General features: G+C 43.3%; 3 protein-coding genes and 1 non-coding gene across 6 annotated transcripts; 2 read left to right on the top strand and 2 right to left on the bottom strand.

The window, feature by feature from the left end:
• Positions 1–551: 551 nt before the first annotated feature.
• Positions 552–1,794, top strand: LOC131724788 (stonustoxin subunit beta-like; the record flags this gene model as incomplete). The annotated part of the gene is made up of 1 exon (XM_059017542.1): positions 552–1,794. A coding segment is annotated over one exon (570 nt), but the record flags the coding sequence as incomplete, so codon positions are not given.
• A 1,562-nt stretch (positions 1,795–3,356) lies between these two features.
• Positions 3,357–3,439, bottom strand: trnal-cag (transfer RNA leucine (anticodon CAG)). The gene has a single exon. It is a non-coding gene; the product is annotated as a tRNA-Leu (tRNA).
• Positions 3,440–9,496: 6,057 nt separating this feature from the next.
• LOC131724853 (zinc finger protein 501-like) lies at positions 9,497–12,977 on the bottom strand. Its single transcript, XM_059017803.1, has 2 exons — positions 12,144–12,977; positions 9,497–10,954 (listed from the first exon to the last, which is right to left on the bottom strand). The coding sequence occupies exons 1-2, from the start codon at positions 12,715–12,717 to the stop codon at positions 10,272–10,274; spliced, it is 1,257 nt and encodes a 418-aa protein (XP_058873786.1). The 5' UTR covers positions 12,718–12,977; the 3' UTR covers positions 9,497–10,271.
• Positions 12,978–16,585: 3,608 nt separating this feature from the next.
• On the top strand, positions 16,586–22,760 carry LOC131724867 (zinc finger protein 239-like). 3 transcript variants are annotated; one of them, XM_059017846.1, is made up of 4 exons: positions 16,586–16,854; positions 19,166–19,622; positions 19,916–20,222; positions 20,307–22,760. In XM_059017846.1, exons 2-4 carry the CDS (start codon positions 19,193–19,195, stop codon positions 20,449–20,451), a joined length of 882 nt encoding a protein of 293 aa, XP_058873829.1. In that variant the 5' UTR covers positions 16,586–16,854; positions 19,166–19,192; the 3' UTR covers positions 20,452–22,760. The 3 variants fall into 3 exon arrangements, with proteins under 3 accessions (XP_058873829.1, XP_058873827.1, XP_058873828.1); XM_059017844.1 differs by having other exon boundaries at positions 19,916–22,760; XM_059017845.1 differs by lacking the exon at positions 16,586–16,854 and adding an exon at positions 18,701–18,799 and having other exon boundaries at positions 19,916–22,760.
• The last annotated feature ends 1,068 nt before the right edge of the window (positions 22,761–23,828 follow it).

Here is a 23,828-nt window from a genome sequence, read left to right as displayed (position 1 = left end):
CACATTTTATTTGTATACTAAACTTCTAGTAGTAGAACAGGTAATATTGATCTAATTTCTAAAAGTATTTCCACAAATGTTCTTTCTCTATGTTGTCAGAATGCTTTACTGTATGTGTGTGTGTGTCTCTTGTGTCTGTGTGTGTTTGTAATAGAAGTTCCTAATGCTCTTTTCATTGTATCAAGTTCCGGATTGGCTACACCACTGCTGCCTATAGAAAATAGATCGGAAAAGCATCCTACACCACTGACCCTAGTGAATATTTGTGCTGTCACTCTGCCTTTGGGTCTGTTTATTATATTTGGAATCTGATTATTGTCACTTGGAGTGAAATCCTTTATTTTCTTTTTCTTTTCTCTGAAAGCTTGTGATTCAAGCCTGCAAATTCCAGAACCAGTTACAAGGGAAGATTTTTTGAAATGTAAGTCCTTTTTTATATTAAAAACTATTCAGCTTCTTCTATGAAAACATTTATTAATAACAACAATAACAATTTAATCGCAACCATCTAATTTCCCACTGTAAGGAATGTATACCCTTTTTCTCTTCAATCAGATTACTGCCATCTCACACTGGACACCAACACAGTAAGCTCTGATTTGTTGCTGTCTGAGGGGAACAGGAAGGTGACAGGAGATTGGGGGAGTGACAACAGATATCCTGATCACCCAGAGAGATTTGACTCTGAGTATCAAGTCCTTTGCACCAAGGGTTTGTCTGGGGCTCGCTTTTACTGGGAAGCCGAGTGGAGTGCAGATGCAGTTGAAATAGGGGTTACGTATAAAACAATCAATAGGAAAGAATTCGGTTATTCTCATCTTGGCAGGAATGACAAATCGTGGTGTTTGAGATACTCTCATACTGGTTACAGTGCCTGGCACAATGACATAAAGACTAAAGTAAAAGTCAAAAAGCACCCTAGGGTAGGAGTGTACCTGGACTGTCCTGCTGGGAATCTGTCATTTTATAACATTTCAGTGTCGGACAACACAATGACCTTCTTGCACAGATTCCATGCAACATTCACTGAGCCACTCTATCCTGGGATCGGCATGGACTTTATGCTCCGTAAAATTTTTTCTTCTACTGTTAAGTCATTAACGTTTTGTGATCTGAAATAGTGGTCGAAGCCTGAAACCCTCTTGTATTGTAATTTATTCAGATTTTTATTCCTGTTTGTAGGAATATGATGATCATGTATACCAAGTGAACCAGCAACTGGAGTGAGAAAGTTTTATAGCTAAGTCAAATACAACTGTTTGTGTATTTCCCTAAACTCAATGTAAAGGCAAGCTTGTGAGAAGTTACTGAGAAGAACACATTCATTTTCAAGGGATTGTGAGGACTGAAAGGGTACCAAGCTGTACTGGGAAAACAAGGTACAAGGGCTGGTTTCGACAGATGTATATCAAGCTTTGGCAAGATAATATATTGTCTATATCATAAGATAATAGCTGAGTGTTAAGCAGAATTACTTGTTTTGAGGGAAATTGGTTCATGGCCAATTTCATAAGAACATATTAAAGGGAACTGTAAAGGGACCATATCTTATTTTAAACAACATGTTTTCAGTATAAATAGAAAGATCACAGACACCCCTTAGCTGCGATTTCGAACACCTCCAGATCTCCTCTCCACCATCTGAAGGGGTCATATACAGAGCAAAGTCATTGTATTTATCTTGCTCTTAATTGTATTATTACTTGTACTGTGATTCTTGAAATGTATTTGCTTACGATTGTAAGTCGTCCTGGATAAGGGCGTCTGCTAAGAAATAAATAATAAAAAACAGGTAACCAGCTATTATCATAAATCTGCTGTTTGATGCTAATGACCATTTTACATAACTAAATGTGACAGAGTTAAATTCATGTAAGTTTGTGCTTTGGAATCAAAATAAAATGTAATCTGGTTAAGTTGCAATTTATGAGTCATTCAAGTCTTAATTACATTTCCTAATCATTTTTAATAATACTAATACAATTAATGTTGTAATTCTAAGAAATTGATCTACAACCCTACAGTCAAACCCACTTAATATCACTCCAAAGGGACTGAGCATTAATTGTGACACTAAGCAGAGTTGACATTATCAGGAGTTCACCAACAACCTAACAAACTGCTGAAGCAAAGTCTATTCTGCTGTTATTCCTGAGTTTACTTTCATGTGTTTTATTTATTTTTGGTTCAGCTTTGAAATAAATCGACCTTTGAAACAACTCATCTTTTTGTTTTTGTTTGTTAATAGTCTGCTTAATATCCACACTGAAGGAAAATACTAAATCTACATACAAATGAACTATCAATAGTGAATGGCATCCGGTTTTTATTGGCTCTGGGATGATGTCATTACGTAAACCACACCTCGTTGTCGTGGAAGCAGACCAATAGTATTTCAAAGATCCCTCGTTCTTGTGACGCTAACAGACGTAATCTGCCTCGATTGCAGCCCTGCATTCTGAAGAATATGGACCTCTGTATTTTTTCAAAACTAAGTACCGGGATGCTGGAAACCTCTCTGTATTGGCTGGGATCAGCGTGACTCTTACTGTGTTCATTATATGCGAGAGTAACGATACCATTTTCATCTGTCTTTTATTTCAAGAGCTGCTGTTTTTAAATCACGGACACCTATATGTTCCAAACCGTGCGGCTGTGCGGCTGTAGTTTCATGAGGACCAGTTTGACACGCCATGCTTGTAAAATCGAGGGGACTACAGCAGCGAAGTTAGCCAGAGCGGAGTAAGCTGAAGGTACACTTTATCAGGTCCATAACCAAATGTGCCTACTCCCGTGATGACGTAGCACCCGTTTGGATGCCGAGTGGTTAAGGCGTTGGACTTAAGATCCAATGGATGTATGTCCGCGTAGGTTCGAACCCCACTTCTGGTAGATGTTCTTTTTATTTTATAAAACCGACTAATAATAATAAATTTTTTTTAAAAAAAATAAATACACGTTTCGTTATCTAAATGTCGTGGCCGAGTGGTTAAGGTGATGGACTAGAAATCCATGGGGTTTGCCCTCGCAGGTTCGAATTTTGCCGACTACGTAGGTTGTTGTTATTTTGTGATTGAAATTATCTACATATAACGAAGAATTTTTTTGGGGGTATTAAAAAACAAACACAAACAAACATTTAAATACATTACATAACTATTTTTTTTTAAAGATTGTTATGTTAATTTAGAAAACATTGTGATAGAGGCCTCCTAATCACAAGAGTGACAGCAGTGGCGAGGTTCCGGCTTGAGGTGACGTCTCTCGTTTAACGACTTTCTTATATAAATATTAACAAGAATAAAAACAACAAGTGAAATGACAAAAGCATTAGATGCATCCTCCAAAAAACAGTTTGTCAGAAGTGGGATTCGAACCCACGCCTCCAGAGGAGACTGCGACCTGAACGCAGCGCCTTAGACCGCTCGGCCATCCTGACTTCATTAGTGCCACCTCCCCTGTAGTTTCTGTTTGCTAAATCTTAAAGGGCGCGTCTCCAGCAGGTAGAATGTATTTATTTTTTTCTGAAACGAGCGTCCTCGGAATGAGAGGAAAGCGAGCGGTTTTTTTTATTATTCAAGAATATAGTTCTAGAAAGAATGTTGCATCACCGTCAGATATATCCACGATGTAATTAAGAAATGGAGAGGGTTTAATTGCTAATTACAGCTTTAAATAAACGCAGAGAGAGAGAACAGAAATAAACATCGGAAGTAGCAACTAATAATAATAATAATAATAATAATAATAATATATAAAAACAATAAGAGGTAATATCTTGCTGTTGGCAGGATTCGAAACCACGCCGGAAGAGACCAACGCATTTCTAGTCCACCGCCTTATGAATGTAGCCACAACAGCAGAGACGAACTTTACCTGGTCGTTTTAATTAAAAAATGTGATAAGACACGCAATCGTATACCTGGTCCCTGACCAGAGTATTTAAATCCTGAAAAGTATATATATATATATATTTTCCTTACGGAATTTAACTACCGACCAAATTAACTACGGTGGCCCTGAAGTGCAACATGAAACCGAACAAAATATATAAGTATGCCTTCTAAAATTAGTGTCCTTTTTTTGCAAAAAAAATAATAATAGAGGCCCATCTATTATTTATATATATATATATATATATATATATATATATATATATATATATATATATATATCTTTAAACGTCGTGTTTCAGTGCTGTACAGACGTTCTGTGTCGTTATCCGTTTCTCTGAGATGCGAATGTACCATTTTTTTTTTCACGTATTCTCATTATGTTGATTATACCGTGTAACAATTTTTTTTTTTTTTTTTTTGTTCCTGGGTAGTAAGTGTTATTTCCTAATTGCTTATGCCTCAAAAGTATAGAAAATGGCTATTATTCCCCACAAACTTTGCTTTTGTGACCAGGACAGTGATATTTTGAAATTCACCTATTTCCAATGAGAAAACGGGCGAATTTGTGTCTTTTCGTTCACATAAAGTCAGAAAAAAACAACATATGAAAAAGAAAAAAAAAATACCTGCCGAAAACTTTTGCACAGTACTGTATATATATATATATATATATATCTCAATCCTAAAATCCCAGGTGATGCTAAACTAGTTATAGGTAGCAAAAGGTCTTTGTTGATTGGCATCAGTACAATCACAGTGTCTTTCTAAGCCTATGCTTTATGATCCTGTGCTGTTAAATTGTGTTTCATCAGAGCTAGTTTGCATTCTCCTAATCTTTCTGAGTCATTAGCTGCACTTCACCTGCTTTATTACAGCGTTCACTGGGCAGAGAGGAGAGATGAGAGAAGAGAGGGGGAGGAGGAGGGCAGAAATAGGGAGAGAAAGAAGAGAACCGAGAGAGGGGAAGAGAGGGGGGTGGAGAGGGGGAGGGGGAGGGGAGAGAGTGACAAGAGAAGAGAGGGGTTGGAGAGGAGAGAGGTGGAGAGAGAGGGGGGGAGTAGAGACTGCAGAGGGGGAGAGGAGAGTATTTTTGTCAGAGGCGTTAGAGAGAGGGGGAGGGGAGCTGGATAGGGGGAGAGGAGAGAGGGGAGGAGAGAGGGGGATGGGAGAGAAGTGTAAAATAGAGAGAAGCGATACAGGAAGTGGAGAGGGGGGGGCACTGCCTCATATATTTCCTTTGTGGTGGTGGGGGGGGGTCTTTTTCATATCTCAACAACATCTATATTTGTCAGTTTAAATAGTTTCCTTTTTAGTAATTATTAGATTATCTTCTGCTTTGATATTAGAGAGAAGGAAATGGAGAGGGGGAGGACAGAGCAAGAGAGAGAGAGAGAGAGAGAGAGAGAGTGTGTTTCTCCCTCCCTTTTATTTTCTCCCTCATTTCCATTTCCATACATCACAGGTTTAAACCTGTTCCTGTTATTAATGATTAGACAGAGATCCAGACAGACTCACTGATCTCATTGAACATGAACACATCGTGATCCTCCTTCATGTACTGAGTGAAGCGACACAGAGATACGGACACACAGACACACAGACTCACTGATCTCATTGAACATGAACGCATCGTGATCCTCCTTCATGTACTGAGTGAAGCGACACAGAGATACGGACACACAGACACACACTGAGACAGCTCTCTGAATGAAGCTGTGCTGTTACTAGGAGTAGAGACACACACACACACACTCACAGACACAGACACTCAGTCACAGACACACACACACACACACACAGATAGACAGACACAGACACACACAGTCACAGACACACACACTCATAGACACAGATAGACACAGACACACACACTCAGTTACAGACAGACAAACAGACACACACACACACAGTCACAGACAAACAGACACACACACACACAGTCACAGACAGACAGACACACACACACTCAGTTACAGACAGACAAACAGACACACACAGTCACAGACAGACAGACACACACACACACACACACACACTCAGTTACAGACAGACAGACACACACACTCAGTCACAGACAGACAGACACACACACACACTCAGCAGCTCTGACGGCACCCTGGGGATCCTCTTATAAAAGTCTATCAGGGTCAGTTTGCAGTCTCCTCATCTTTAGAGTCATGAGCTGCACTTCACCTGCGTTATCACAGCGTTCACTGGGCAGAGAGGAGAGACGAGAGGGGGGAGAGGAGAGAGGAGAGAGGAGGGCAGAAACAGGGAGAGAAAGAAGAGAACCGAGAGAGGAGAGGGGGTGGAGGAGAGAGGGGGAGGGGAGAGGAGAGGAGAGAGTGACAAGAGAAGAGACGGGGTGGAGAAGAGAGAGGAAAGAGGGGGAGGGGAGAGGAGAGAGTGAGTGGAGAGAGGGGGAGGGGAGAGAGCAGAAAGAGGGAGGGGAGGAGAAAGCAAAAAGAGGGGGAGGGGAGGAGAGAGTGGACGGGGAGTTTTTTTCAGTGAATATTAATACAGGAGGCAACGTTTTCTGTCATAGAAACATTTCTAAATAATTTCAGGAGGGAGCACATTTACTAGAATCTGTTACCCTTTGAGGAGAGAGCAGCTTTTCACAGAGAATTGTGGGAGTCTGGAACCAACTCCCCAGTAATGTTGTTGAAGCTGACACCCTGGGATCCTTCAAGAAGCTGCTTGATGAGATTCTGGGATCAATAAGCTACTAACAACCAAACGAGCAAGATGGGCCGAATGGGGGCCTCCTCTCGTTTGTAAACTTTCTTATGTTCATCTATCAAGCCCATCTGTATTGAACAGTTTCCAATCCTCTCAAAGAGGCTGGCTGGACTGCCTTGTTGTGTAAGGAGAGAGTCCTTGCAGTACAGCGATGGACAAATGTCCTGCATCACCTACAATTAGAGGATTGAGACAGCATCAGAAAAAAAAATAAAAAATATGAACATAATTTAGATCTTTTATTTAACATCATGTATTCAAAGAAGCTACAAAATTATATCACCCAAAAAAATTACAGCAGTATTTCATGTTTTCCGAAATGTCACATTTTTTAAGTAGTAAAAACTAACAGAGTGATTTAAATAAATAAATAAATGTGAAATTTGTTTTATCAGAATAAGTAACAGGGTGCTGATGCAAAACGTTTGCCCGTTGCTAGTCTGTGGTGTATTTACCAGAAAAAATGTAACAGTAAATGTTATATTAAAGAATAGAGAATCGCCTCTCAAACACAATAAAGAAAATGAACCAAGAGTTCAACGCTTTACAGAAAACGAACGCAACGCGACCACGTGTAGATTTATAAGAAATCAAATGAGATAATAAATGGACTCAAGACCGCGATGCCTGAAGGGATAATTAGAAAGAAACAGATTGTTACTTCTTTAATTCTGTAGTAAATGACAAACACATTCATAGATTTGAATAGAAATAAGAGTGTTTTTGCTGTGGCCTCGGAGGCCTGTAAGAATCTCCACTGTTTGTTTTCAAACACACTTTCCCTTGACAAAGCTTTACCACACCTCTCTGTGTATTTGTGTGTCTTACACAGAGAGAGAGAGAGATAGAGAGAGAGAGAGAGAGAGAGAGAGGGTAGACAGGAAAGATGAGATGATGGAGGGGGAGGGGAGAGAGAGGATGTGAGAGGGGGAGGGAGGAAAGGGCAGAGAGAGAGCGAGCGAGCAGGGAGAGGAGGGGGAGGGGAGAGTGTGTGTCACATGAGAGGAGAGAAGAGCAGAGAGGAGGGGGAGGGGAGAGAGGGCAGAGAGAGAGGAGAGAGGAGGGGGAGCAGAGAGAGGAGAGGAGGGGGAGGGGAGAGAGGGCAGAGAGAGGAGAAGAGGGGGAGGGGAGAGAGGGCAGAGAGAGGAGAGAGAGCAGAGAGGAGGGGGAGGGGAGAGAGGGCAGAGAGAGAGGAGAGAGGAGGGGGAGCAGAGAGGAGGGGGAGCAGAGAGGAGGGGGAGGGGAGAGGAGGGGGAGGGGAGAGAGGGCAGAGAGAGGAGAGAGAGCAGAGGGGGAGGGGAGAGGGCAGAGAGAGGAGAGAGAGCAGAGGGGGGGGGGGAGGGGAGAGAGAGGAGGGGGAGGGGAGAGAGGGCAGAGAGGAGGGGGAGGGGAGAGAGGGCAGAGAGAGAGCAGAGAGGAGGGGGAGGGGAGAGAGGATGTGAGAGGGGGAGGGAGGAAAGGACAGAGAGAGAGTCACACAAGAGGGGGAGGGGAGAGACACTTTCCTTTGTCAAGTCGGATCTTAAAGGATCCCAGTGATTCTGCCTCAACAACATGACTAGACAGCCCATTCCATCCCCTCCCCTCCCCTCCTCTCTCTCTCTCTCTCTCTCTGTGTGTGAAGACATGTCTCTTCCCTCAGTCTCCTCACTTCATCTCCACACTGTGCGTCTCCGGTCCTGGATTCTGTGATTAAAGTCTGGCCTGCAGGGGTCTGTCAGCTCCTTCAGAGATTTTAAACACTTAAAATCATACCCTCACCTCCATCTCCAACCTCTATAAAGAACCACAGCTCCCAGGTGTTCAGTTTTAGGATATAGGGTTTGTCAGCTGCTGCAGAGATTTTAAAAGAACTACAGCTCCCATCATCCCTCCCTGTTCCAGCCAGTGCAGAGGCATGCTGGGAGCTGTAGTTTCCATTCCCATTCGGTTCACTCAAGACTATTTTCATGTTCCTCGAAGCTGTGCTGGGGTCAAACCTGGCTGCTCTTGTATTGCGGAGACCAGAACCGGACACAAGACTTCAAAACATGAAAACAGGTCAATTAATTAAAAGATGACATCACAAGCTGCTTAAAAACAAACACGTCAGTCAAATACATTCAGAAAGACTTGTAGTCTAAACGTTTCTCAAATATTTTGCTGTCATTTTCAACGCAAGAAAATAGGTCAGCCCCTCCATTATCTAGACTTTTATTAAAACAGTTTATACACTTAAAAACATTTTAAAAAACTACAAAATGACAAATTATATATATAAAATCACACACACACGCACCCACAGTGTCTGTATTCCACTCTGAAGGTGAACGTGTCACTTTTTCATTCTTATATTTACTCTACTCTGTTTCTCTTGAAGCCATTGCGTTCCATTGCTCTCGTTTGAGGAGGAGCTATTTTTTAAATAATAATAATAATTTGGAGCATGTTTCTGAAGTGGTATCGCCTCCCTGTTATTGAGACGCTCTCTTTAACCAAGTCCTGTGACTTTGTGAAGCGCAAAACGAGGAGTCTAAACGCAACGTGTCAAATGACAAACACGACGGGTTCACTTTGATTCAGATGAATGAATTTGGAACTTGATTGGGTTAAAAGAGATTGCAAAATGTACCTTGTGTGTTTATATATATATATATATATATATATATATATATATATATATATATATATATATATATATATATATTAGAGAGAGAGAGTGAGAGGGGAGAGAGAGAGGGCGAGAAGAGTGTGAGGGGGAGAGAGGAGAGAGACAGAGGGGGAGAGAGAGGGAGAGAGAGAGTGTGAGGGGGAGAGGGAGAGAGAGAGTGTGAGGGGGAGAGAGGCAGAGGGGGAGAGAGGGAGAGAGAGTGTGGGGGGAGAGGAGAGAGAGAGAGAGAGAGAGAGAGAGAGAGGGTAGACAGGAAAGATGAGATGACGGAGGGGGAGGGGAGAGAGAGGATGTGAGAGGGGGAGGGAGGGAAGGGCAGAGAGAGAGAGAGCGAGCAGGGAGAGGAGGGGGAGGGGAGAGTGTGTGTCACATGAGAGGAGAGAAGAGCAGAGAGGAGGGGGAGGAGAGAAGAGCAGAGAGAGAGTGTGAGGGGGAGAGAGAGCGAGGAGACACTGAGATAGAGACAGAGATAAATAGAGAGCTGTGGCTGAATGTTCTGCATCATCACCCTGTAGAATTAACCCATTTCGCTTCATAAACACGACTATGACCACTCTGGTTATCGCGAAGACACGACAATGGCAAGGATTCAGCTTTGCTTGTACTTCAAAACACACAGTAACGAAAAAAAGAAAGCGCTTGCTTTGTCTTGTAGTTAATTCAGCAGGGCGAAGGAAGGCCTGACTTACTTCAGGGATATTTTTCAACTTTAAAACACAGCGTTCCGTACAACGGCTTCGATCACGTTGAGAAAAAAGGAATATCTAAATCTTAAAAACGAATACCCAAAAAATTCCACGTTCACCCCAGCGCTATAATCCTAAAACTGTAGGTGATTTAACTGCACTTCGTTTCCAAACCGTGTCCTCTAGTCCTGGTTTCTACCCCTCCCCTCCTCGCTCAGCTCCATCTCCGACAGCTCCCATCACAGCTGCAGCAGTGAAACATCCATTCAAAAAGGAGACCGCGCTCCTCTGAACCCCTCACTGCGCGTTGCTGGGGTCCTGGCTGGAGGACGCGCGCTCCCCGCTCTCCAGCGCCCCCTTGTGTACGCGCTGGTGCTGCTTCATCTTATCCAGCCGGCTGAACCTCTTCCCGCACGCTGTGCACAGATAGGGCTTCTCTCCAGTGTGAATGCGCTGGTGCTGCTGCAGTTTGACCAGCTGGTTGAAACTCTTCCCACAGTCTCCGCAGTGGAAGGGCCTCTCGCCCGTGTGGATCCGATGGTGCTGCTTCAGCTTGTCCAGCCGACTGAAGCTCTTCCCGCACTCCGAGCACTGATACGGCTTCTCTCCAGTGTGAATGCGCTGGTGCTGTCTCAGCTTGACCAGTTGGTTGAAACTCTTCCCACAGTCTCCGCAGGAGAAGACCTTTTCCACGGAGGAGTGAACCTGCCGGTGAGTTTTGAGATGGCCGGGCTGTTTGAAGCGTTTGCCGCAGTCTGGGCACTGGTGTGGTTTCTCTGCTGCTGCCCCCTGCTGGAGGGAGGTCAGATAGCTCTCCTGGCACTCCACGCAGTAGTTTAGCCCGTGGAGGCAGAGCAGTGGTTTGGAGTAAATGCCGTCAGCGGTGATGTACATGGGCTCATCGTCTTTGAGGACGGACTCCAACTCAGAGACGCGTTCTTTCAGCAGCTTCGGTCCGGGGTGAGACAGTTCAACCGTGTCTAGAACGAAAAGAAACACAACTGCTTAGCCATCAAGAGTTACAGCAGAAAACTGTGCAGAGAATTTTAGGATTGAGACAATTACAAAAACTGTATGTACACAGAGGGGGTGGAATTCAATGTGTTAACAAGGGAACATTATTCAGCAGCTTTCATTGGACTCTATGAAGCTGAGGGAGTTCATTCTATATAGAGGGGGTGGAATTCAATATGTTAACAAGGGAACATTATTCAGCAGCTTTCATTGGACTCTATGAAGCTGAGGGAGTTCATTCTATATAGAGGGGGTGGAATTCAATATGTTAACAAGGGAACATTATTCAGCAGCTTTCATTGGACTCTATGAAGCTGAGGGAGTTCATTCTATATAGAGGGGGTGGAATTCAATATGTTAACAAGGGAACATTATTCAGCAGCTTTCATTGGACTCTATGAAGCTGAGGGAGTTCATTCTATATATAGGGTGTGTGATTCAATATGTTAACAAGGGAACATTATTCAGCAGCTTTCACTGGACTCTATGAAGCTGAGGGAGTTCATTCTATATAGAGGGGGTGGAATTCAATATGTTAACAAGGGAACATTATTCAGCAGCTTTCATTGGACTCTATGAAGCTGAGGGAGTTCATTCTATATAGAGGGGGTGGAATTCAATATGTTAACAAGGGAACATTATTCAGCAGCTTTCATTGGACTCTGTGAAGCAAAATTAGTTTATTCTATATAGAGGGGGGTGATGCAAAACGTTTGGCCACAGCTGTAGAGTAAAAGTTAGTAAATAATAGTTTAATAAACATTGGAGAAGTAGTATTTCAAGACTGTGACGTCATTAGAGGCACCACAATCGAAAAAATGTTGTGTGCCATACAAGGGATAGAAATGAGACTCCCGCTGCACAGCAGTGCGATCCAGTCCTGGTTTCACTGGGAGTTTAATAATCAGACACACCCTGAGCTTGTTAGCTAGACACACTGGGGGCTGATCAAGCTGGTAGTGAAACCTGGACTGGATCACACTGCTGTGCGATAGGAGTCTGATTCCCAGCCCTGTTATTTTCTCTAGGGTTACAATTTCTCCACAGCAATAATGTTTAGTCCCTCTCTAAAAAGGGACGCCACACATTATATACGAGAACCTACCTATTTTTTTTAAAATCCCCGAATCTAATTCCCTCGATAAACAAACGTACCTCGTACTGTTACCCCACAGTCACCCTCCCACTCCTCCTCGCCGTGTCCACACTGCTGAAAGCCGGCCAGCACGTCTCGGGTGGATTTGCTGAGATCAAGCTGAGCGCCGCTCGCATGCTCCGGTCTGCCCCGCATCGCCTGAACCGTGTGCTCCCGTTTCGATTGAAAACAACACGGCGGGGGATCGAGAACGCCGTGAGCCGCCGGATCAATCGCGGGTTCGCCGAACAGCGAAGCCGGGGAACTCTGACTCAAGCCCGCCCCGGAGCCGGTCGTGTTGCTGTTTTCCTGTCGCACGTCCGGCGGATCTCGTTTTGCAACGCTCCTCTCCGCGGCTTCCATGTATCTCTGCAATTTGAGTTTGAGGGCAGAGTTTTCTTTGGCACTTTCGGCCATTTCCATTCGGAATTCAGTGAATTTGCCGCCGACAACTTTTGTGATTTGGCACAAGACGGTGTCTACAGCCGCTTTCACTGCGTGCTCGATGGTAGAGGCGAGCTCGTCTTGAAAGAACGACACGGAGACGCTGAAATCCATCTTATCTTTAGCAGTGTGGGATACCACCGGTCTCATCTTAGGTCGACTTACACAAAAAAAAACACGCCCTGTGAGTTAGTTTAAGAAAAATCTCAGCGGTATCTAATCAACACGTTTATTAATAATACGGTACAGATACATTAGCGAATTATATCCCAGATACTAAATAAATACTCTCACGCACGCAGTTTCTGTGTTTACTACTTCACTCACAAAGGCGAAACTGGTCGAAAATAAATTAAACAAAACTCGAATCTTCCTCATAAATTCGACTGAAATACGCTCCTCCCTGCCCGGCCCCGCCCCGCTTCATTCCGCCAATCACATCACAGTATTCCATTATCGCACTATCACGTCATCACAGCCTTTCAGTGACACACGCCGTCTTCCTGTGGCCGCGCTGTTAATCAGCGCCCCCTGTCGAACTCCTCCAACAGTGCACTGAACCCAACTAATAATACTAAAACAAACCAGCTTCAGGTCAGCACTGCTTACCAGCCCCCAATCAGAGTCAACCAAATTATAAAACTAACCAAAAACTGCTATCTGAAACATTGGGACACAGACACAAAATCTCAAAATAAACTGGATTGTTATCGGGCCCTAAAAAGAGATTACACTCTGGCAGAGTATCTCTCTACTGTCAGAGATACAAAGCAGAGGCAGATCCTGACCAAGTACAGGCTCAGTGACCACAGCCTGGCCATTGAGAAAGGCCGTCACCGGCAGACCTGGCTTCCTAAAGAAGAAAGGCTCTGTGGTCACTGTGAGACAGGAGAGGTCGAGACAGAGATGCACTTCCTTCTTCAATGTAAAAAATACTCAGAAAATAGACAAACTTATTTTAAAAAATTTGCAAATTCCCTCCCAAACTTCCCAAACATGTCCAACCCTGAAAAAGTCTCAATCCTCCTGGGAGAGGAGAGAAGCACAGCCCAACTAGCAGCCCAGTATGTGTCTGCATGTCACAGATTGAGGGACACACAATGAGAGCTCTGCACAGAGACACACACACACTTATGTATATACAGTATGTATGTTGTTGTGTATGTAGGCATGTATGTATTATGTAAATGCTTATTGTCCTGATACATGTTTATTGTTAGTAGTGATGTGTTTTTGTTTTTTTTACTGTACTTTATAAATCAGTTTGTTTATATATATGTATTCATGATACATGGTATATATACATGTCTGTATTGTATAACTGCTTTGGCAAAACCTGCTATTGTAAGTCATGCCAATAAAGCACCATTGAATTGAATTGAATTGAATTGAATTGAAAGAGGAGAGAGAAAGAGAGGAATGAGAGAGAAAGAGGAGAGAGAAAGAGGAGAGATATATTTAATTTATATACATTTAATTTATATACATTTAATTTATATATATTTTTTTGCCCTCATGTGGAATACTATTTCCTGCATGTTGCTGCCTCATGCTTTCAGTGTGCTTTATTACACTGTGCTTAGAGAAAGGGGCTTGTTACCAGCAGGTTTCTGGCTCAGCCACTGACTCACTCTGTGTGTGTGCGTGCGTGTGTGGGTGTGTGTGACCCTGAGCAAGTCACTTAACCTGCTTGTCTCCCCTCCCACTCTCCTCTCTTTTCTCCCCCTCTTTGTCAATTCAAATTCAAAATTCAAAATGTGCTTTATTGGCATGACTCACATGAACCACCCAGGGCAACAGGCTGTGAGTGCAGACCTCTCTCTCTCTCTCTCTCTCTCTCTCTCTCTCTCTCTCTCTCTCTCTCTCTCTCTCTCTCTCTCTCTCTCCTTGGCGCTAATATTAAAGCAGCAGAAGAAATTACAAATAATTAATAAACAGGAAAATCTTTAAAACTGACAAATAAATATGTTGTTGATATATTAAAAAGACTCCCCCCATCACCACAAGGGATTTATACACGACAGTGCCCCCCCCTCAGCTCCCCCTCACTTCTCTCTATTTTACACTTCTCTCTCCTCTCTAATCCATTCTCTCTCCTCCATCTCCCTCTTTCTTCTCCCATTCTCTCTCCCCTCTTTTAGGTCCCCTCCCCCTCTCTCTACCATGAAAAATCACTCTCCCCCCCTTGCAGTCTCCTATCTCCCCTCCTCCACATCTCTCATCACTCTCTCCCTCCCCTCTTTCTGCTTCCCTATGCTTTACCAGACCTCTCTGTGCTTTACAATGCTTCCCTATGCTTTACCAGACCTCTCTGTGCTTTACAATGCTTCCCTGTGCTTTACCAGACCTCTCTGTGCTTTACAATGCTTGCCTATGCTTTACCAGACCTCTCTGTGCTTTACAATGCTTCCCTATGCTTTACCAGACCCCTCTGTGCTTTACAATGCTTCCCGATACTTTACCAGACCTCTCTGTGCTTTACAATGCTTCCCTATGCTTTACCAGACCTCTCTGTGCTTTACAATGCTTCCCTATGCTTTACCAGACCTCTCTGTGCTTTACAATGCTTCCCTATGCTTTACCAGACCTCTCTGTGCTTTACAATGCTTCCCTATGCTTTACCAGACCTCTCTGTGCTTTACAATGCTTCCCTGTGCTTTACCAGACCTCTCTGTGCTTTACAATGCTTCCCTGTGCTTTACCAGACCTCTCTGTGCTTTACAATGCTTCCCTATGCTTTACCAGACCTCTCTGTGCTTTACAATGCTTCCCTATGCTTTACCAGACCTCTCTGTGCTTTACAATGCTTCCCTATGCTTTACCAGACCTCTCTGTGCTTTACAATGCTTCCCTATGCTTTACCAGACCTCTCTGTGCTTTACAATGCTTCCCTGTGCTTTACCAGACCTCTCTGTGCTTTACAATGCTTCGCTGTGCTTTACCAGACCTCTCTGTGCTTTACAATGCTTCCCTATGCTTTACCAGACCTCTCTGTGCTTTACAATGCTTCCCTATGCTTTACCAGACCTCTCTGTGCTTTACAATGCTTCCCTGTGCTTTACCAGACCTCTCTGTGCTTTACAATGCTTCCCTATGCTTTACCAGACCTCTCTGTGCTTTACAATGCTTCCCTATGCTTTACCAGACCTCTCTGTGCTTTACAATGCTTCCCTATGCTTTACCAGACCTCTCTGTGCTTTACAATGCTTCCCTATGCTTTACCAGACCTCTCTGTGCTTTACAAAGATAAATATTCTCAATGTACCCAGTTCTGGTATAATGTAACTATGTGATCGCAATCTTTACAGTAAAGACACTTCCGTTTACTATCAACGCAAGGCAAACCCTGCAAACCTTCCTTCAAGACATCGAAATTAACTTCGGGTCCATTTTCCAATGTATGGCTCGCTTCTGCCACCCACCGGACTACCATATTATTGCACTTCAAGAGGAATTACTCTCCCGGCTTCACTGCTTTTAAAAGCTCGTTTGTTTGTGTGTTTGTGTTTTATTTCTATGGTGTGTTTGTTAATGTAAGCCACGCCGCGCTCACTCGATATTCTGACGTGTGACTGTTTGACCACGCCGTAACTATGACAACCATTTCTGCGTCACATTAAACAACCGTAAAATTTAAATTAAAACGCGTGAAAACGCGTCAGAAAACCCGGCCATTCGTATATAACGTATTAATTAAACCGTTAAGTAATTAATCTAGGGAATTCACGGTGGAGAAAAAATCAGAAGCAAAACATTTTAGACTGAATTATTATTATTATTATTATTATTATTATTATTATTATTATTATTATTATTATTATTATTATTATTATTTTTAAAGTCAATTTTAAAACAGAAAATAACAGAAGCAATGTAGGATTTGAAATACTAAAACATTGAATAATAATTCCAATTGAATTTTATCGTTGTCGGTATCGGTAATATTTGGTTCAGGAAGTAGGAGGGTTGGGATTGTAATCCTTATCCGTGATTGGCTACATTGTTGGCGTAACCGGGCGTCTGATTGGCTAAAGTCCCTGTCACTCTCCCCGTGTTTATGACAGTAGATTTCTCTCTCTGCTGTCTTCATAATGATTTTAACGGATTGTTTGGTTAGATTCTGGGGTCATTTCGTTTTGATTTTTTTGCCCATCAGGGTATAGCTTCATGCTAGACAATCATATTTATTATTTGCCGAGTTTGGGTATAAAAACTTCTAAAATATGACGGCGCTGAGACGAACACAGTATTAAAGAGAGGATCATCACATCGATCTACTAACTACTGGTAAGAAATCAATGTGCACGAACAAATGCGCGGTCAATTAATTAATAACACTTTCGTGGTGGGAGGGTTTGTTGATAATGCAACAGCCTTCTTAAAAGTAACAAACGTACAAATTATAAAACGTTACACATTGTAATTACGATTTAATGACGTTAGCGGCGGTGCATATCATTTATATATAGACAGAGAGGTATGGTGAAGCGTATTAAAAACTAACCATGCTAAACAAACTACGGTAAACTAACCCTTATAAAAGTGTCCCACCGTAAAAGCACAGCAGATAAAGAATGGTACAGCATAGGGAAGCATTGTAAAGCACAGAGAGGTCTGGTAAAGCATAGGGAAGCATTGTAAAGCACAGAGAGGTCTGGTAAAGCATAGGGAAGCATTGTAAAGCACAGAGAGGTCTGGTAAAGCATAGGGAAGCATTGTAAAGCACAGAGAGGTCTGGTAAAGCATAGGGAAGCATTGTAAAGCACAGAGAGGTGTGGTAAAGCATAGGGAAGCATTGTAAAGCACAGAGAGGTCTGGTAAAGCATAGGGAAGCATTGTAAAGCACAGAGAGGTCTGGTAAAGCATAGGGAAGCATTGTAAAGCACAGAGAGGTCTGGTAAAGCATAGGGAAGCATTGTAAAGCACAGAGAGGTCTGGTAAAGCATATGAGGAGAGAGGAGAGCAGAAAGAGGGGGAGGGGAGAGGAGGGAATGCAGAGGAGGAGGAAAGACATTTTTCATAGGGGAGTTAGAGAGAGGGGGGGGAGAGAGAGTGTAAAATACAGAGAAGTTAGAGGGGGGGCACTGGCTCGTATATTTCCCTTGTGATGGGGGGGGGGGGTCTTTTTCATATATCAACAACATCTTTATTTGTCAGTTTAAAGATTTTCCTTTTTAGCAAGTATTTGATTTTCTTCTGCTGTTTTAATGAGAGAGAGAGAGAGAGAGAGAGAGAGAGAGAGAGAGAGAGAGAGAGAGAGAGAGAGAGAGAGAGAGAGAGAGAGAGAGAGATTGATTCATTAGTCAGCCAATCCTTTGCTAGGTGGCAGTACCAGGTTTCACAATGACGTCACATGCTTGCCCGCCCCGCCTCTCTGTCTGTCAGCGCTCCTCTGTTGCTATGCGACCGCGGCTGCTCCAGCGCAGCACCTCTCAGAATCTGCGCGGTGGCTGCGTTCAGGGAGATCGTTCTGCGCAGAATCGTCTCTGTGAGCGCACCCTATGGTCTCGGACTATATAAGGAGGCTGTGTGGTCCAGTGGTTAAAGAAAAGGGCTTGTAACCAGGAGGTCCCCGGTTCAAATCCCACCTCAGCCACTGACTCATTGTGTGACCCTGAGCAAGTCACTTAACCTCCTTGTGCTCCGTCTTTCGGGTGAGACGTAGTTGTAAGTGACTCTGCAGCTGATGCATAGTTCACACACCCTAGTCTCTGTAAGTCGCTTTGGATAAAGGAGTCTGCTAAATAAACAAATAATAATAATAATATATAAAGAAGGATAGGACAATTACAGGCGCCATTTCTGGAGCCCACTCAGTACTGAATACAATGCGGCGATGCTGTGTTGCGGCGCCAGCATATACCGGTGTTTTTTTTTTAATAACAATACAAATATCGTTAATATAAAGTGACTGACTGTTATTTATGCAAATTAATGCTTGATTATGTGAAGAAACATTTTTGCCAGGGCGAGCGTGAATACGTTAAAAGCATTGCGAGCGCGCTGTGAAAGAGCTCTACGGGCTCCAGAAATGGATCCACTGTTTACTAACTCCGCCCACTTGTGACATCATTTTCCTATCGTCCTAGCAACCAGGGAAAGCCGCGCAGCTCGAGCTGAGAGGCGCGGCTTCGACAGCTCACGCGGACGCCGTGTGTGAGAAGAGAGGGCGACAGAAGGAGACGCGCATTTTTAAATGACGATGATTATTATTAATTAGAGAAATAAACAGGTGATTTCCAGCTGCCAGCCCGTCAGAAAGTTTTTCTTGACTATTTTTGACTCTACACAGGCTTGTGCGGCCGCTTTATTTTATAGTTTTATTTTGTCGTGTTCGTGTGGAAACTCTCTAGCTCGCCGCTGCGTCTTTAGAAAGCCTGTTCCCAGACAGAGACGCAGTTTAAAAAAAAAAACAAACAAAAAAAACAAAACAGATAAAGAAAGAAAAAATCGTACGTCGTTCTTCAAACCGGGCTCTGCAGGTCAGGCAGATGCAAATTCTGCCCCTTCAATAGTAGAAGCCAGGTTATCAACCCCCTTGAATGGCTTTAGTAGCACTGAATTTAAATAAATAAATTCGCTTTTTTTTGTTTTTCAGCTGCTAAACAGACTCCCGTGCGCTGCCATGGACAGCGTGAAGATTGAGTCTGTCCAGATTAAAGAGGAATTTCTTGAACTCGTCCCCATTAGAGTGGAGTTCTCAGAGCTGGCTTCCCTCCCCATTAAACAGGAGCTCTGTGAGATGCAAGGTGACAGCAGCCAGCCAGAGGTCTCTGAGATTAAAGATGAGCACGATGAACTGGAGAGCCCCCAGACAGAAGAACCCCATCCTGTGAAACAAGAAGAGGTGCTGGAAATCATCCAGATCAAACGGGAGCCCCCGTTAGTAGAGTTTGAGCATGTGGAAGCAGGGAAGGAAGAATGGGAGGACTTGAAACCAAACCTCCCTGAGCTGGAGCCTGTGCGCCTGCGAGAGTGTAGCGTGGTGCTGGAGAGAATCTGTGTGAGAGAGCAAGGCGCTGGAGAGGAAGGCTCTCCCAACAGCACGCAAGGAGGTGGGGGGAGTAGGAGAGAGAGGGGAGGGGGAGGGTAATGCTATTGAAAAAGATATTGTGTGTTCGGAGGAACTAGACCTGAAACATTACAGGAGGACTTTTGAAGGCAGGTTTTGATCCCAGGGCTAGGTTTCACCAGCATCAGTCTTTTACTGACTGTTTTTACACACAAAGTAAAGATTTTAAGTTTATCTTTGTGTTTTTTTTAAGGTGGTGTAAATCCTTTCCACTGTCTAGCCACCTGCCCGAAGCCTACAAGCAGTTACTCTTTCTTTCCTGTTCATTTTTTCCAGGTTCCAGTCCAGCAGCTAAAGTGAGGGCGGGCGGTGGAAACGATCCTGTCTGTGTGAAGAGTTTCACAAAGTCAAGAGACCTGAAAAGACACCAGCGAACTCACACAGGAGAGAAACCGTATCCCTGCACTCGCTGTGCGAAGAGTTTCAGTCACGCAGGCACCCTGAAAGCACACCAGCGAGTTCACGATAAAGTGAATTGCTGCTCTGACTGTGGGAAGTGTTTCAGTAGAACAGACCAACTTGAAATACACCGGCGAATTCACACAGGAGAGAAACCGTATCGCTGCTCTGACTGTGGGAAGAGGTTCAATAACCCTGGATCCCTGAAAATACACCAGCGAATCCACACAGGAGAGAAACCGTATCGCTGCTCTGACTGTGGGAAGAGATTCAATAATTTAGGAGGCTTGCAAGAACACCGGAGAGTTCACACAGGAGAGAAACCGTACCGCTGCTCTGACTGTGGGAAGGGTTTCGATAGAAAACACAGTCTTGTTTCACACCAGCGAATTCACACAGGAGAGAAACCTTAAATCTCCCGTCCCTTTCTCCAACCATCTCCAAGAGACGAAACTTTCAATCTGGATCAACAGTGATCCGGATTTTGTAATGCAATTTCTTTTTAAACACAGATTTCGTGAATCAGAATTATTTGTAATGTGGATAAATCCAGCAGTGATTATTTAATGGGGGAAAAAAAAAAAGATCCCAAAATCCCGATCGCTGTTCATCCAGATTAAAAAGTTTCGGAAAAACCGACCGCAGCGCGTGTCACCAGCGCAGCCCGTGTGCTTACAGTCACTGTCATTTTAAACTGCTTGTCTCCGTGTGAAAACCCGGTTCAACAGGCAGATTACCCCAGCCGCTCTCTCCTGTACAGACTCTCAGGCTGATCAACCCTGCACCTCTTCAGGGATTCCTCCCTCCTCCCCCCCTCAGATCTCATTTTGGAGCCTCTCTTCCAGTCTGTGGAAGAGCAGGGCTCTGCCCTTGGAAATACTGGCAGGGATGGAGTTAAATTCTCCTCCCTGCCCAGGTTGATTACGTCAGGTGGGAGCAATCAATCAATTAATTATTATTATTATTATTATTATTTATTTCTTAGCACAACCCTCCGGTCAAGAGTCCAGAGCCCTAACCACTACTCCACACTGCTGCCCTATTCAATGATTACTCAGCCACCTGGCATAAAAGGAGGCCTCAGCCTCCCAGTAGGGAGAGTTCTAGAAAGAGGAGAGTAGCTGAGGAAGTAAGAGTGAGTTTCTTTTGTGTGTGCTGTTTTTCTGTTCGTTTTTGAATCCAGTGAAGGTAACGCCCAGCATGGAAGCCTTATTTTTTGTAAGTTTTGTTTTGTGCTTATGTAGTGATGGCTTTCTGCATGAGGTATTAATTATGTTATTATAAGTTTTACATTATGTGTGTGTTTTTCTTTTATAGTTGAGTTGTTTTTAATCATTATGTTTAAATTGAGTGTGTATGTGGTTTGGTTATTATTTTAATATGTAGTTTTGCATAGCTTAACACGACTGGAAGTCAGAGCTAAACGCTGAAAGGCAGAGATAGTGTGAGAGGGGGGAGGGGAAATGAAAGGTAAGATGGATGCGCCCTGCTAGGCACAACATGGCATGCAACCCCCTTCTCCCCCGCAGCAGGAATGTGCAATGATAGTGGAAACCCTTCTCATTGGACAGAAGTAAGACAAATGCGAGTGGAGTCAACAAGTGTTTACAAAGGTATAAATGCCAAACACTGTAAAGTGTTGTCAGTCTTTTCATCTCTTTCGAATTGAATCCATGGATATCCGTGCTTTATAATACAAACACATGCACTGAGCTGTACAGAGGCCTTGTCCAACGTCAGTTTAAATCTCGTGCTTATATGATTGTAATGGAGGTATGCTTTTCTTGTACATAAGTGTTTTTGAATCAAAAACCATTTGTCAGCTTAATTTCTTTACTACACTTATTGTCTGTTATTTCTGTTTAAAACCCTTTTTGTTTGGCCCTCGTGCCGGTTTATTTTGGTATTTTTGGATGTTAAAAGCTTTATTTTTGAACTTTCACACTGTCTCTGAGGATCAAACTCCTGTCATCCTGTCACACAGTCCTTCAAGTAGAACGACAGAAAGGCGATCTTTAGTGTTTCTAAGTAGGCTGTGCTGCTATAAGCAGATCTAAGGAAAGACATTAGAGTTAAACATCTTCCATACATTGTAATTATTATTATTTATTAGCAGATGCCTTTAGCCAGGGCGACTTACAATTGTTACATTACATTATTTTCACATACAATTACCCATTTATACAGTTGGGTTTTTACTAGAGCAATCTAGGTAAAGTACCTTGCTCAGGGGTACAGCAACAGTGTCCCCCACCTGGGATTGAACCCACAACCCTCCGGTCAAGAGTCCAGAGCCCTAACCACTACTCCACATCGCTGTTATGTGAACAGAATGCTACCAAGAGGAAACCTTTCCTGCCTAAGCAAAACCTTTTTTGTGTTGACCAATCCTGTATCACAGCAGGGTTTTGTCTAGCGTCTCTCAATGCAGGAGTTAGGATGTTTTTTGTACATTGTAATAATTCGATGTGCCTCTTTTTAAAATGGCAAACAGGTGCCACGTTCTTGAAGGTCTGTCTGTGCACACTGTGAGGTTCCTGTGTTAACGGCCGGGCTTCTCATCTCTGTGTGTGTAGGCGTGTCGCCTCTGTGCTGATTCAGAGTGTGACCTTGGGGGGGGGTCCTGGCTTTGTCACAAGATGCTTTGAAAGCTGTTTCCTTATTTCTGTTGGAATGTGTCTATTAAAAATAAAATAAAAACAACACAAGCCTTTCTGATAAATTCAGACATGAAACTTTTTACTTCTGCACAAGTGATGCAATAGAATCCTAGAATTCCACCTCCTGAGGAGGGGGGAGGGGAAGCGGAGGGGAAGTGGGGGAGAGAGTGGGGGGGAAGGAGGGAGGAAGAGGGCACTGAGACTGACTGCTGCTCCCTCCCTCACCCCCCTAAGAGAAAGGGTGCTCCCTCCAGTCCAGGGCAGGCTTGAGGCACAGAGATCAAACTGCTCCCTCCCTCAAAGCAGATAATAGATTTGAATGACATTTTTAAGATGGTAAAATAAAATCTGCAGTGAGCCAAGTCAAAATAACCACTTAACAAAAAAAACTGACAAATTGAAAAAATGTGACATTTCGAAATCTAACCTGAAATACTGCTGTACTGCTATTATGGCTTCCGGTAGACTTTTATTGCGATATCATTTTGTAGTTTCTAGGTGATGGAAAAGTTTTGGCCATAGCTGTAAAATACTCCCTAATTCAAACAGACATCACAGACACTTATTTTAAAAACCAGAAGCCAACTTTCTGTAAAAAGTCGCTGTTAAAACGATATATATAAAAAAAACCCTGTAAGTTAATAAATATAATTACGGACGCCCCTGCCCAAGGTAACATGAGGTCAGAGATGTCAAACTCCTGCAGAGTCTAATGGCTTCCGTTCAACCCGAGCTCTCAATTACGTCATCGGTCTAATTATTAGGATTAATTTATTGGACAAATTATCAACTGTACAGTAAAAATGTGTCCCAATTTAACAAATAATTTGATTCATGACGTTAATTGAGATCGTTATTACTATTTATTTCTTAGCAGACACCCTTATCCAGGGCGACATACAATTGTTATAAGATATTACATTATTTTTACATACAATTACCCATTCATACAGTTGGGTTTTTACTGGAGCAATCTAGGTAAAATACCTTGCTCAAGGGTACAGCAGCAGCATCCCCCACCTGGGATTGAACCCACGACCCTCCGGTCAAGAGTCCAGAGGCCTAACCACTACTCTACACTGCTGCCCGATGCAAGTTAAGTGTTGTATATATTAGAAGTTCAAGAAGAG

The sequence above is a fragment of the Acipenser ruthenus genome, chromosome 57 (genome assembly GCF_902713425.1).
Source record: "Acipenser ruthenus chromosome 57, fAciRut3.2 maternal haplotype, whole genome shotgun sequence".
NCBI classification, from domain to species: Eukaryota; Metazoa; Chordata; class Actinopteri; order Acipenseriformes; family Acipenseridae; genus Acipenser; species Acipenser ruthenus.
This window is presented reverse-complemented; position numbering and strand designations above follow the sequence as displayed.